The 13,639-nt window shown below is 37.7% G+C and overlaps 2 protein-coding genes across 3 annotated transcripts in view; one reads left to right on the top strand and one right to left on the bottom strand.

The window, feature by feature from the left end:
- The window catches only part of LOC133541410 (MAPK regulated corepressor interacting protein 2-like), a 40,613-nt gene extending 39,297 nt beyond the window's left edge, over positions 1 to 1,316 (top strand). For both annotated transcript variants that reach the window (XM_061884813.1, XM_061884812.1), the window contains one exon: positions 1,013 to 1,316. Coding sequence is in view for 1 of the 2 variants with exons in the window: in XM_061884812.1 (XP_061740796.1) it covers positions 1,013 to 1,083 (71 nt within the window). In the remaining variant the exon portion in view is untranslated. The remainder of the gene's footprint in view (positions 1 to 1,012) is intronic.
- The window catches only part of trap1 (TNF receptor-associated protein 1), a 29,453-nt gene continuing 16,448 nt past the window's right edge, over positions 635 to 13,639 (bottom strand). Inside the window, exons 12-18 of the mRNA XM_061884810.1 lie at positions 6,402 to 6,549; positions 5,063 to 5,248; positions 4,856 to 4,994; positions 4,699 to 4,784; positions 4,488 to 4,633; positions 4,345 to 4,417; positions 635 to 1,600 (exon numbers count right to left, since the gene is read on the bottom strand). Of these exons, the coding sequence (XP_061740794.1) occupies positions 1,499 to 1,600; positions 4,345 to 4,417; positions 4,488 to 4,633; positions 4,699 to 4,784; positions 4,856 to 4,994; positions 5,063 to 5,248; positions 6,402 to 6,549 (880 nt within the window). The 3' untranslated portion in view covers positions 635 to 1,498. The remainder of the gene's footprint in view (positions 1,601 to 4,344; positions 4,418 to 4,487; positions 4,634 to 4,698; positions 4,785 to 4,855; positions 4,995 to 5,062; positions 5,249 to 6,401; positions 6,550 to 13,639) is intronic.

A 13,639-nucleotide genomic window follows, 5' to 3' on the forward strand; every position in this document is an offset into this window, starting at 1 on the left:
TAAAATGTCTTAATAAGAGCCACTCAATAGGTGTAAATTACACAATAGAATTAGTCAAGTTGTTAGTTGCAGCCTTAATGATTGGTTAATGCTAGCGAGTCTCTCAGATTGTTTAGTTTAGCTCTGGACAGTAGTTGTTGGAAGCCAACATAAGCATTGTGTGAGACTGCTGTGGCTTCAAACACAAGATCGGCTGATCTGTGATCAGTTTAAAAAGACAACTCTGCAGGATGTCTCATAGGAAATGTCTAGGCTGGGAAAATAATCAGTTGAAGAAAATAATTTTTCTAAGTCATTCAAAAAATGTGATAGGGACAAAACTAATTAGATTTAAGTTTTGCTTTATTGTATTTTTTGATTCTTAAGGATCTTGTTGATAATCACATTGCTTTTGAAGTGTCTTCCTATTGCTACTCAGGGACGATAAGACTTGAGTTGTTAAAAATATCAGCAAACCACTAATATTACAGGATATAAAGTATATTTTGTATGGTTGCAGCTTTTCTCTGCTTTAAACTGAAAATCAGCTGTTATATGTAGCTTCAATAGTGCTATCTGCAGGGAAAGATGTGATAATGTAAGCATGCACAATATTCAATACTTATTACTGATTCTGAAGTGTAAAACTCAAAAGTGTATTTAATAACCACATTTTTAATTATTTGAATAAGGTGACACAATTTAACATAGTTCCAGAACAAATATTGCAACTGTTGTGCTGTACAGAGATTGTATAACTATTGGTAATTTCCAACAATTGTCCCAAGCAAGGCTTTTCAATATAATATGCTTCTGACAGTTACTGGAGTATAAAAAAAAGGTTTTCAAAGTTGTTTGCCATGATAGCAGGCAATGGTGTACAATGGCCATGTATTTTTCTAATAAAATAATGCATAAGACAATTAGCCAGTTTAACTGCCAGGATTGAGTTTATAAAAAAACATTTACAGGTGTATTGAATGTGTCTTCACTGCATGTTCATAATGTTTGGTGTACCTTGTCCTCCTCTCAGACTTCCTGCCCATAGATCTGGATGAGTGGTGGGCACAACGCTTCCTCGCCAACATAGACAAATCATCCTGACATTTGAGGTGTGGATCTTGGCAAGGCAGGTCAGCAGCCCCAAAGCAGGAAGTGTCGCTGGCCAGGCACCCTGCTGTGGTTCAAACAGACTGATGGCACTGAGACGTTCAGTGGTGGCACAGAAGGCATAGACTTTTAAACTGCAGCCATAACAAGCCTTCAGACTGGAAGACTGGACCTTGTTGCTCAACACACTTTGTTACTTTTCAGATGCAGTAAAAGATTCTACAGAATTCCCAAGAGGCTTCTTACTTGTTTTATACCAAAGTTCTTTGAGCACACATATTTACAAAAGCTCTTCAAACCTGCTTGCTGTCCAAGTTCACACCACTAGGGAGCGCTAACAGATGTGATTGATGACTGGAAATGTTCAGCATGAGCTTCTGCCATCTAAATAGTTCAGTCAGCAAGTCACTCAGTGCTTCTCCAGAGCTTTAGTCAGCAGGTCGTTGAGGCGGGAAATCATTGGTCGAGGATCGTCGTTTAGGCCAGCTGCGATCATGGCGTTGTCATAAATCTTGAACAAAAATAAGTAATAATTATGCTAAGCTTTAGGACCATAAGATACATAATATGGTTACATAATACCTAATAGGGATATTCTGATCCAATATTGATATCAGTTTGATCCCTTGTTACATTAAATATTCTCAATGGGTACTCAGCATCATTTAACCTTTCTACAAGAAAAATACCCAATGCTTGCATTGTTTTCAGATATGTGAACCGTTCAAAAAGGATAAAGATTTCTTTAGAATTCTTCAAAGTATTCAAGAAGGGTGGGACAGTGCAATATTTTACAAAAGAAAAGCGGCACACAACTCCAGTCAAAGGGAGCAGGTAGCATGGTAACCACTTTGTTAAAGGTTTGTTTGATATATTTTTAATATACTTTACATGTTAAGTATTTACCGTCAAAGTGTTGTCTTGTTGTCGTTTGTATTTTATGTTTTAACTACCAGGAAGTCAGGTTGGGAACAGTATTTTTAAGTCTGCCATCTATTTTATTTTGTACACAAATATGTAAAAGTAAATATGATAGGACAGAAATCAAATATGGTGAGGATTCAGTAATGAGTTAAATGACTATGCTGTGGTGTGACAGACATCCACAACAAAAAGGCATTCTTGCGAAATGCAAAAATGCTGTTTAATCAGCATCCTGATATACTACACCTGTGAGGTGGGATGGACTATCTTGGCAAAGAAGAATGCTCACTAACATAGATTTACACATCTGAAAGGAATAGGTCTTGTGTATATAGTAAAAGTTTTGGATCTTTAAGTTCAACTCATAAAAAACAAGAGCAAAAACAAAAATGCTCAATTTATATTTTTGCTCACTATAATAATACTTGTATAATAATCAAGTGACGAGACGTAAATGGAGTACTGTTGGCACTTTTTAAAGCCTTTTACGGGCAGAATAATAGAGCTCCCAGTGGCTCTACTATAAGCAGACTTTTATTTACATTTATTTTAATAGAATGCTTTTTTTTTTTTTTTTTTTTTAAATCTACCCGTTATGTCTTTTATAATGATTGTGAATGTTAGGCAAAACTGCAAAAAAGTGCAGTTCCCCTTTACCGTAACAAATTATTGTGATCACCAGGTGTTCTCCTTCATTTTAATCAAAACAGTTATTAAATAGATTAGTGTTTTTCATACCATTAATCTGTGAGTAATTTCACTTGATCAGGCATTTCCTAATAAGCGAGCTGATACTGTATGGGATGGAAGTCAAACAATTGGGACAACCTAATCTGATATTATGGGGTTATCTTATTTGAAATTTCACATCCAATCCTGAATTAGAATTCTGGATCGTTGGGCTGGTTTCTTATTTGACTTTTGTATTATGTGTTCCTTGAAAATTAATTAAATTCTGAGTTTGACTACGAAAACCATATTTTTCTTGAAATCTCAAGATAAAATTCACTCATATGCAAGTCCTGAATTTACAGTTCTTATTGACAACTTTTAAGTCCAATTTTTACTTCTGCCCTCCTGATAGGGTCCAGGTCCTGACAATCAACTGTATTTAATAAACGCAGCTATCAAGTAGCTTTAGCATCTGTATTGTTTCAAATATGAATGGAAAGAAAATTTTAAAGGCCTACTGAAACCCACTACTAGCGACCACACAGTCTGATAGTTTATATATCAATGATGAAATATTAACATTGCAACACATGCCAATACGGCCTTTTTAGTTTACTAAATTACAATTTTAAATTTCCCGCGGAGTTTCTAGTTGAAAACGTGGAATGATGACGCGTGCGCGTGACGTCACGGACTGTCAGGAAATATTAGCGCAGCACCATTTGTGGCTAAAAGTCGTCTCTTCATCCCGCAATTACACAGTATTCTGGACATCTGTGTTGCTGAATCTCTTGCAGTTTGTTCAATTAATAATGGAGAGGTCAAAGTAGAAAGATGGAGTTGGGAAGCTTTAGCCTTTAGCCAAACAAATACACGGTGATTCCTTGTTTAAAATTCCCCAAAGGTGAAACTTTACTATGGATCAGAGCGGTCAAGCGAACATGGATTCCGACCAAATGTCAACCTGCAGGTTTCGGTGAGAAAATTGTGTTAAAAAGTCACCTCTTACCGGAGATCTGTGGACTTTGCGCCGTCCTTGTATCTGCCGTGACTTCCCTCAGACACTGGCCTCAAGACACCCGTGGACACACCCCTCCGACTATCAGGTACTATTTAATCTCACTAAAACACTAGCAACACAATAGAAAGATAAGGGATTGCCCAGAATTATCCTAGTAAATGTGTCTAAAAAAATCTGAATCCGTCCCAATGCAATCACATTTTTTATTTATTTATTAATTTTCCTTTCTTTTATTTAATTTTTTTTCTAGTCCTTCGCTATCAATATCATCATCCACGAATCTTTCATCCTCGCTCAAATTAATGGGGAAACTGTCGTTTTTTCGGTCCGAATAGCTCTTGCTGCTGGAGGCTCCCATTAAAAACAATGTGAGGACGTGAGGAGCCCTCACCCTTGTGACGTCATCGTCTGCGACTTCCGGTAAAGACAAGGCTTTTATATCAGCACCAAAAGTTGCGAACTTTATCGTCGATGTTCTCTACTAAATCCTTTCAGTAAAAATATGGCAATATCGCGAAATGATCAAGTATGACACAGAATGGACCTGCTATCCCCGTTTGAATAAGAAAATCTCATTTCAGTAGGCCTTTTAAATTTGCAAAAGTATGATGAATAAAACATAAAATATAATTCCTGACCTGATCCAGAAGCAGTGCTGCCAATTCAGAGTTGGAGTCCTTCAGCGTGTGGAGCTTCTTGATCAGGTCGTGTCTACAACAGACAGACATCATGAAGGCTTGCTTACACTAGTACGGACGAGAGTGCATCTCATTGCTCTCACCCTGAGTTGATCTCCAGCGTGGGCTGCAGGAGCTGAGCTCTCTCCTCGGCGCTGCGGGCCAGCTGCTGTGTGCGCAGGAAGTGTCGTGCCGCGCCCATTTCCAGCACGGTGATCATGGCAGGGTGTGTGTCCAGGCGGGGAGTGAGCTAAGCAGAATGGCGGCCGTTTTAATTGAGAGCCTCCACTTCCTCTTCACTTTATTCTGCTTTACCTTAATGTTGGTGACGCGGGGGCCCAAGGAGTTCTTCATCCAGGCCATCAGGTCGTCGGCTTGCTCCTGCGTCAGACGCTCCGAGGCTGCCCAAAAATAAAAGTTGGGGTCAAAGAAGGCGGGCATGAGTAAAGAGAAGAAAAAGAGTGCAGATCACCTGGTTTGCTGTCCTCAAACTTCTCCTCTTTGTAGTGGTCCACCACGATGTCTGTTTCCACAGAGATGAGCTTCTTCTTGTCAAACTCCCTGAGGTGCAGCAAGGTCAGTTCGTCAAACTGCTCGTAGCAGAAGAGCACCTGATGGCAAGACAAAAACACATGAAGAAATGTGACATTTCTAGCTGGAAGCGCTCCCAGCCTCTGACCTCCATGTCTTTCTGTTTCATGGCCTCAAAGTAGGGGGACTTTTCAGCCAGATGGCGGTTGGGTGCACACAGGTAGTAGATGTTACGTGTTCCCGCCGTCATGCGGGAGGAGTACTCCATCAGGTTAGTGTGCTGGCCCTCCGGCAGTGCAGACGACTCGAAGCGGAGCAGCTTGGCAATGTCCTCCTGCAACAGAAAAGGCACAGAGGTTAGGAGAGATGTTTTATGTCAAAATTAATTTTTAAAAAGTCACTGTCGCGGCGAACAGTTGTCTCGTCAGCTGATGCGCGAGCTCGCAACTGCGGCGGCAAAACCCACTTAATAAAATTTGATTTTATTGTAGAGCACATCCACACCCCTATTCACCTAGGCCAGTGGTTCTCAACCTTTGATTGATTGATTTTTTCAGTGATGTACCCCCTGTAATCATTTTTTAAATTCAAGTACCCCCTAATCAGAGCAAAGCATTTTTGGTTGAAAAAAAGAGATAAAGAAGCAAAATACAGCACTATGTAGGGACGGCGTGGCGGTAGAGTGGCCGTGCGCAACCCGAGGGTCCCTGGTTCAATCCCCACCTAGTACCAAGCTCGTCACGTACGTTGTGTCCTTGAGCAAGACACTTCAACCTTGCTCCTGATGGGTGCTGGTTAGCGCCTTGCATGGCAGCTCCCTTATGGCAGCTCCCTCCATCAGTGTGTGAATGGGTGAATGTGGAAGTAGTGTCAAAGTGCTTTGAGTACCTTGAAGGTAGAAAGCGCTATACAAGTACAACCCATTTATTTATTTATGTCATCAGTTTCTGATTTATTAAATTGTATAAAAGTGCAAAATATTGCTCATTTGTAGTGGTCTTTTTTTAACTATTTGGAAAAAAATATATAAAAATAACTAAAAACGTGTTGAAAAATAAACAAGTGATTCAATTATAAATAAAGATTTCTACACATAGAAGTAATCATCAACTTAAAGTGCCCTCTTTGGGGATTGTAATAGAGATCCATCTGGATTCATGAACTTAATTCTAAACATTTCTTCACAAAAAAAGAAAATCTTTAACATAAATATTTATGGAACATGTTGATAATTGGTTGATTATTTTACTTTCAAGGTTTTTCACCTAAAAGGACTGCTAAAAAGATTGCTAAACAAGACTGGAAAAAGACTAAAAACAAAAAAGCTGTTTCTTCCTTTGGAGAAACGGTTGCAAACTAAAGGAAAAATAAAATGAATAACAACAATCTGGTCTTTTGAGTGAAATCCAGAATCCACATTCAGCATTGGTACACCCCTTTCAAGTGTGTGATAAGCACAGCATAGAAGCAAAACACTTGACAGTCACCTTGACGTCCTGCTCCTGGGTGGTGACGATGCCTTCCCGCATGAAGAGGCCGTAGTCCTCAAAGAACGTGTTGTATTTCTCAGGCTCCTTCTTGCTCTGGTCCAGCAGGAAGCGGATCACCCTCTGCTGCAGGACGTCACGAAGCTTCCTGGAGGAAGGAAGACAAACACACACACCTCAGCAAGCACGACATGTCAACAGTAGAGGGCAGCATTGTGTGTAAATCACACTTATTATCCACTATTAATCATTAGTGACAGTGTGTAGTAACCACCAAAGTAGGGATTTGCGGATCGATCAGCTACATATCAGTATCGGCCCAATTTCAGGAAAAAGTTTGTGATAGGTAGGAAGGTAGGTTTTATTGTCATTACACAAGTACAACGGAACTTTGTGCAAACCCATTCAAGATTAGACAAACAGTGTACAGGGTTACAGAAGAGAAACACTGATGGATCGCCGCAAGGCGCCCCATAATAGATGGGGGAAAGGTCAACGCTGGGGAAGGATGGGTAAACAAAAATTCAATCTAGACTGGGCTCCTAAGAGGGTCCACTCTGGATTGGGAAAAAACCTCCATTGCAAAGAACATATACATATTACAACATACATCTTGAGACTAGCAACAGAGGGGAGGGAGTGGGGGCTACGGTGACGGGCTGCAGCTCTTCAGGCGATGCCCATCCCTCCATCACCCCTCAGGGATTCGTTTCAAGGGTGTTGGATTGGGGGTGGGGTATGTGTGTAGCTTATATTTTTTGTGAATGCATGTGTGTGTGTAAGCCTGCCGCGTGTCTCTGTGCAGTCGCTAGTCGGTCCAAAGACAACAACAACAGGTGTGTGTCCATGAGAGACAAGAAGGGAGTTTGTCTTCACCGTCCCTTGGGAAGAGTCTCGAAGCCAGGGAAACAATCCAAATTAGAATGTTTTGTATACAAGTGAAAATTAAATGTGCTTTTCACTCTAAATTGTCTATGACTGGTCCTCAAAATTCATCCTGCGGGGCAGACAGTCCGATATTATCCAAATCACAAAAGTTTCCTCAGTTCTTCTCGCATCCTCCAATCATTTGTGGCAGCTTTGGGGTACTTTGATGACTGCCAGCAAATTCCAATTTGTCAACAAACCAGAGCAAAGCTTACTCCAATCAGCAGATGTCTTGTTGTCATAATTCCGAATAGCCATGGCCGATCAATGGCGATCACAAACGGCAACCCCCTCTGGCTGACAGTTATTTTAGTACCCCAGCTGAATAGCTAGCAGCGAACTCTGTTAATTCATACATCGTGTGGAGACACTCCCCGAAGTTAAGATAATAACAGATAATAATACAGAAAATAAACTGCATTTTTTTTGGTATTATCATCAGGACGATGCTAAACATGTTACACCAAGAGCAAGTAGGGGCAGGCACGCTAGCTAAAGACAAAAGCAGAAATAAATTGCATAGTAAAGTTTAAGAAGTGTAGATGGAACCATGCTGCAGCAGAATGCAAACTTTTTTCACCAAGTACAACCTCAGAAAAAACTCCAACTACCACCATAATGACCAACACTGAAATACAGTAGCGCAATAGACCTACATATTCATTAAAAACAGGGCAGACGTTTTATTAACCAAGTATGTTCAATATTTTTGGCCAATGTAACATTACACAGTTTGATTAGAAACAGTGTTTAAATATAGGGAAAAAAGCACTACTTTAATCAAGTGATTATTTGGTGTACCACAGTTTGAGAATCACTCAAGTAGATTTAATAAGCGTCAGGGAGAACATAATAAAACAACTTTTAACTGTTGATGTTTCAGTATTGTCGCAGCAAGAAGTGCACCTCACATAAGGAAGGTGATCGATTCATAAATTTGTGGTGTCAACAGCATCAATTACCGTATTTTTCAGGCTATAAGTCGCAGTTTTTTTTTTTATAGTTTGGCCAGGGGTGTGACTTATACTCAGGAGCGACTTATGTGTGAAATTAACACATTACCGTAAAATATCAAATAATATTATTTAGCTCATTCACGTAAGAGACTAGACGTATAAGATTTCATGGGATTTAGCGATTAGGAGTGACAGATTGTTTGATAAATGTATAGCATGTTCTATATGTTATAGTTATTTGAATGACTCTTACCATAATATGTTACGTTGACATAACAGGCACCTTCTCAGTTGGTTATTTATGCGTCGTATGAATGTACACTTATTCAGTCTGTTGTTCACTATTCTTTATTTATTTTAAATTGCCTTTCAAATGTCTATTCTTGGTGTTGGGTTTTATCAAATAAATTTCCCCAAAAAATGCAACTTATACTCCAGTGCGACTTATATATGTTTTTTTCCCTTCTTTATTATGCATTTTCAGCTGGTACGACTTATACTCCGGAGTGACTTAAACTCCGAAAAATACGGTATATCAAAATATAGTCTACACTAGAGTGATTGGGTCTATTTTATTTTCTAAAAATTTTTTTTGCTGTTGTTTTTTGCTCATGTTTGCAAATTTAGGACTCTGAGGGCAAAAAACAAATAATGGTAGTTTTTGCTTTCAAGCTATCGTATACTAATGCCTTTGATTTGAGAATGGGGAATTAGTTTAAATATTGTATTGTACTAATATTTTTAAACTGCCAATAGTACTCACCATGAATACATTTTAAAAATTCCAATTAGTACATCTGACCATTATTATTAATAATTTTGGTATCGGCTGATGGATCATGGATGATCAGTATCAGAATTGGCAGCATAAATCCCTGATCGGAACATCTCTACAGGAAACATTTTCCATTTAATCGAGTAAAGGATTCGAAAGGGAAATGCACTTTTTCTGGAATTTAGCCTATTGTTCACAATCATTATGAGAGACAAGAACACACATCTTTTTTGGGGGTTGGGGGGATTTTAAATATGATAAAAAAAACTCTTGGAAGATGCGGCTAATGGGAGTCACTGTTATAGCCTTTAAACCGCCCTAAAACAACTTCAAAACCCTCCATTGACGTTTTATATACACACTGCAAGTATATAATGTAGTAGGCATTCAAAACAATTTGTACTATGTTCAATATTTACCATAGTTTGGTCATTATAATCATTGTAGTAAATGATTTCTTCCGCTCATGGATTTCTGTTTCCATGGCAGCGCACTTGTCAGGTTGCTCTTGAAAAAGAGATTTTAATCTCAAAGAGTTGGTTAAAGCTGGTTAAATAAAAAAAAAACAACATCTAACTTCTGGCAACAAATGTGTGTTCCTACTTCCAGAAACAAAGGCGTGTGTGTTCTAATAATGGCAGACTTGGTAATAGACAATTTAGCTGCTGATGTATACGCAAACATATTGCGTCATTTCCAGTTATTTGATTTTGGCAAAACTATTATTATTGTACTTGCTAAAAAATAACTGTTAATTGTTGGTCACTTTCTGTTGTAAGATGGTTTCGTGTACAATTATGTTAAAATGTAATAATTACTCATTCTTCTCTTTGGATACTTTGGTTTTGAACAATACTACAAATCTGAGTATTTATTGAATACCAAGTACTTACAGGGGCAGTATTGGTCAGACAAATGTTCACATTAAAAATTTTCATCACAACAGTAATTTGACAAAAACACAGTATTGCAGTGTAACAATATTAATTAATATTTAAATAGTTTCATTAGTTCCCTTATTTACTTTTATTACATACAAAATGTATAATAAAGTAAATAGTGCAAAAACTACTATTGGCTCTTATTTCCCAAGTTTGTAAACAAAAACGGCAAAAATATTTTGTGATAAAAATATCAAACTAATCACTGTTTTATCGACTACATACTGATACTATATTCAGTACTGTTACACCTTTATTTACATTTATGAGCTCTAACTTAGCGGTTAGCTATGTTTTTTTGTATCCTCCTACGATGTGTGATGTGCAGGCATGTGAGCACCATCTTAGAAGAGGAAAACTGATGAAAAAAAAGGAACATGTGCTGCACCCAAGCCCCAAAAGAAAATTTTGAAATGCAAAACATTTCCTGCAATTGGGTGAAAATATAAATAAATACAAAAATACAAACGCAACACTAGGTTTTGCTCCCATTTTTCATTACTTGAACTCAAAGATCTAAAATATTTACTGGTAATATACATACAAAATACCTATTCCTCTCAAATATTGTTCACAAATTGTCTAAATCTCTGGTAGTAGGCATTTCTTCTTTGCCAAGGTAATCCATCCCATCTCACAAGATGCTGATTAAACAGCATGATTATTTCACAGGTGTGCCTTAGGCCAGTGGTTCTGAAATGGGGGTACGCGTACCACTGGGGGTACTTGATGGTATGCCAAGGGGTATGTGAGATATTTAAACAATATTCTAAAAATAGCAACAATTCAAAAATCCTTTATAAATATATTTATTGAATAATACTTCAACAAAATATGAATGTAAGTTCATAAATTGTGAAAAAAATACAACAATGCAATATTCAGTGTTGACAGCTACATTTTTTGTGAACATGTTCGATAAATATTGATGTTAAAGATTTCTTTTTTTGTGAAATTTTTTTTAGAATTAAGTTCATGAATCCAGATGGATCTTTATTACAAAGAGGGCGCTTTAAGTTGATGATTACTTCTATGTGTAGAAATCTTTATTTATAATTGAATCACTTGTTTATTTTTCAACAAGTTTTTAGTTATTTTTATATAATTTTTTCCAAATAGTCCAAGAAAGACCACTACAAATGAGCAATATTTTGCACTGTTATACAATTTAATAAATCAGAAACTGATGACATAGTGCTGTATTTTACTTCTTTATCTCTTTTTTTCAACCAAAAATGATTTGCTCTGATTAGGGGGTACTTGAATTTAAAAAAATTTCACAGGGGGTACATCACTGAAAAAAGGTTGAGAACCACTGCTTTAGGCTGACCACAATAAAAAGCCACTCTGAAATGTGCAGCTTTATCACACGTCAAAATGCCACAGATGTCGCAAGTTTTGAGGAAGCGTGCAGTTGGCATGCTGATTGCAGGAATGTCCACCAGAGCTGTTGCCCATGAATCAAATGTTCATTTCTCTACCATAAGCCGTCTCCAAAGGCGTTTCAGAGAATTTGGCAGTGCATCCATCCGGCCTTTCTACACAATTTCTACACTATTTTTTTTACCTTTAGATTTCTTTTCATTAACAAATCTTTTTTGGCTGTCCCATGTAATGTACCACATGATTTTTTTTTTTTTTGTAGATATTTTACTCACATTGTAATAATTGAAAATGTAATATATAATTATATAACATGCATGCAAATAACTCAGAAAACGTTTGGCATTGGGCAACTCTATCCTATAGCCACGCCCCTTCAGTGGTATACTTCGGGTGTTTTGACCTCCATTTACGTCACGTCAAAAATATACCTTAGTGCTGTCTACTAATTAATGCTCTACAACTGGTTCGGAACTAACAGTGTTCAGATTGTAAGCATCCAGGTATGATTAGCAGGAAAATAGAAAGCCGTCAATGTGGCTTTAAGAGTGAACGCAGGCGACAACAAGTAAGCTAGCTATATGATGCTAACTATGCGAACAAGCGAGCTCGTTTTGGCACCTTGGTCTTCTCTCTGTCCTGCAATTCAGTGCGTAATTTAGGCAAGAGGAACAGCGATTAGTTGAGATGAGCATTCAACACATTTTTTTTGAATTCTTCTTTTTTTCTTTTTTTTTTTATTGTAGTGGATTTTCATAATTCACCCACGGAACTTTTGTTATTGTTGGAGAGTTACGGTCGAACAAGTTTTAAAGAAACACATTTAGGGTGTTTTGTGTTGCTGCGCTGAGAAGCCACAGACCACTGATTGCTGATAAGAAAAAGTATGAATGTCATTAAAGTCCCAGTAGAAGGAAAAAAACAAGTTGACAATACTTGTATGCTTATTTGTGTTTCATTGTATCCAATAAAAATATCCAATTTTATCTACAGTCTGTAAAGTACATGAAAATACAGTTTAAACATCACAAAATGCCGCAAATTCAGTCCGCAATTTTGAGAATTCGGCTCCTAATACTTTTGGCATTTTCCGTAGATTGACATCACAATGGGAGCGCTTCAGCACTCTTGACCATGTAATCAGATAAGTCATACTAGAAAGACGCAAAAACTGGAAAAAGATGTGCTGTCTATCATTCCCAAACCTTATGTAAGACAACAACAGATATGCTTGGGTTGTTTTATGGATTTGAAATTGTAAATAAATAGCCAGTAACCGAGTCAACAGATCGAGGGTCCTCTATCACACCCATTATAACCTCTCTAAAAACATTCATAAAAATTGCCAACATGTCGTGACCTGAAAATTAACCAAATATGAGTAATATCGTCATTATTAGCGCCAACGCAGACAGCCTATTTCAGTAGCGCATTGATAGCAGTGAGATAATGCTAGCTTACGCTGCTACTGTTGACACATGAAGCCAGCGGCTCCTTCTGCTTTGATGTGCCTATAGACTGAGAGGCTGGTCGACTTTGACATCCCCCGAGTGGGCAAAAAAAAGACACTCATTGCAGCAACTTTTTTTATTTTATTTTTAACCCTCCATGAGGTTTGCAATTAATCTTCATCTAAACAAGATTTTGTAAGCGTCCCATCGGTCAGCATCCCAACAAGAGGGGAAATTGTACAGTGTTTGTTTTATTACTGTTTACTATGGTTAGTTTGTATGATTAGCACCTCGCAATGCTGCTTGCTGGTGCTACAGTGTCACAATAAAGCTCCACCCGGTCTCTAAAATTCATTGCTCATTCTCTTTGTGTTTGGGTTCTGAAAAGTAATTTGTCGCAAAGTAACCGTTGTTGACTTTCACACAGTCTGCTTGATTAGCATAGTTGTTGATAAGGAAGGGATCTGTGGTTGCTAGCGCGATGTCACTGATCACATAACTGGCATCCTCATTAACTCTCAAAATGGCTAGGGGATCTCTGAGATTGATACTATTTTGATGATATCTATTTATTCGCAAACTTTTGGTGTCATAAATGAGACATATGATACTAGCTTTAATATAGAGGCAATTTTTTTTTCCACTCAACTGATACTCAAAAACAATTGGCTCCAACATTTGACACTGCTCCTGCCCTTACACGCTACAATATTTCATTAAAAAAAAAACACGAAAGTGATATTTTCAAAGGAAATCGAAAGTTTTAAAAACACAAATTTTCCACTTTTTGCAGAATTTTCACATG

Source organism: Nerophis ophidion, linkage group LG23 (assembly GCF_033978795.1).
Source record: "Nerophis ophidion isolate RoL-2023_Sa linkage group LG23, RoL_Noph_v1.0, whole genome shotgun sequence".
NCBI classification, from domain to species: domain Eukaryota; kingdom Metazoa; phylum Chordata; class Actinopteri; order Syngnathiformes; family Syngnathidae; genus Nerophis; species Nerophis ophidion.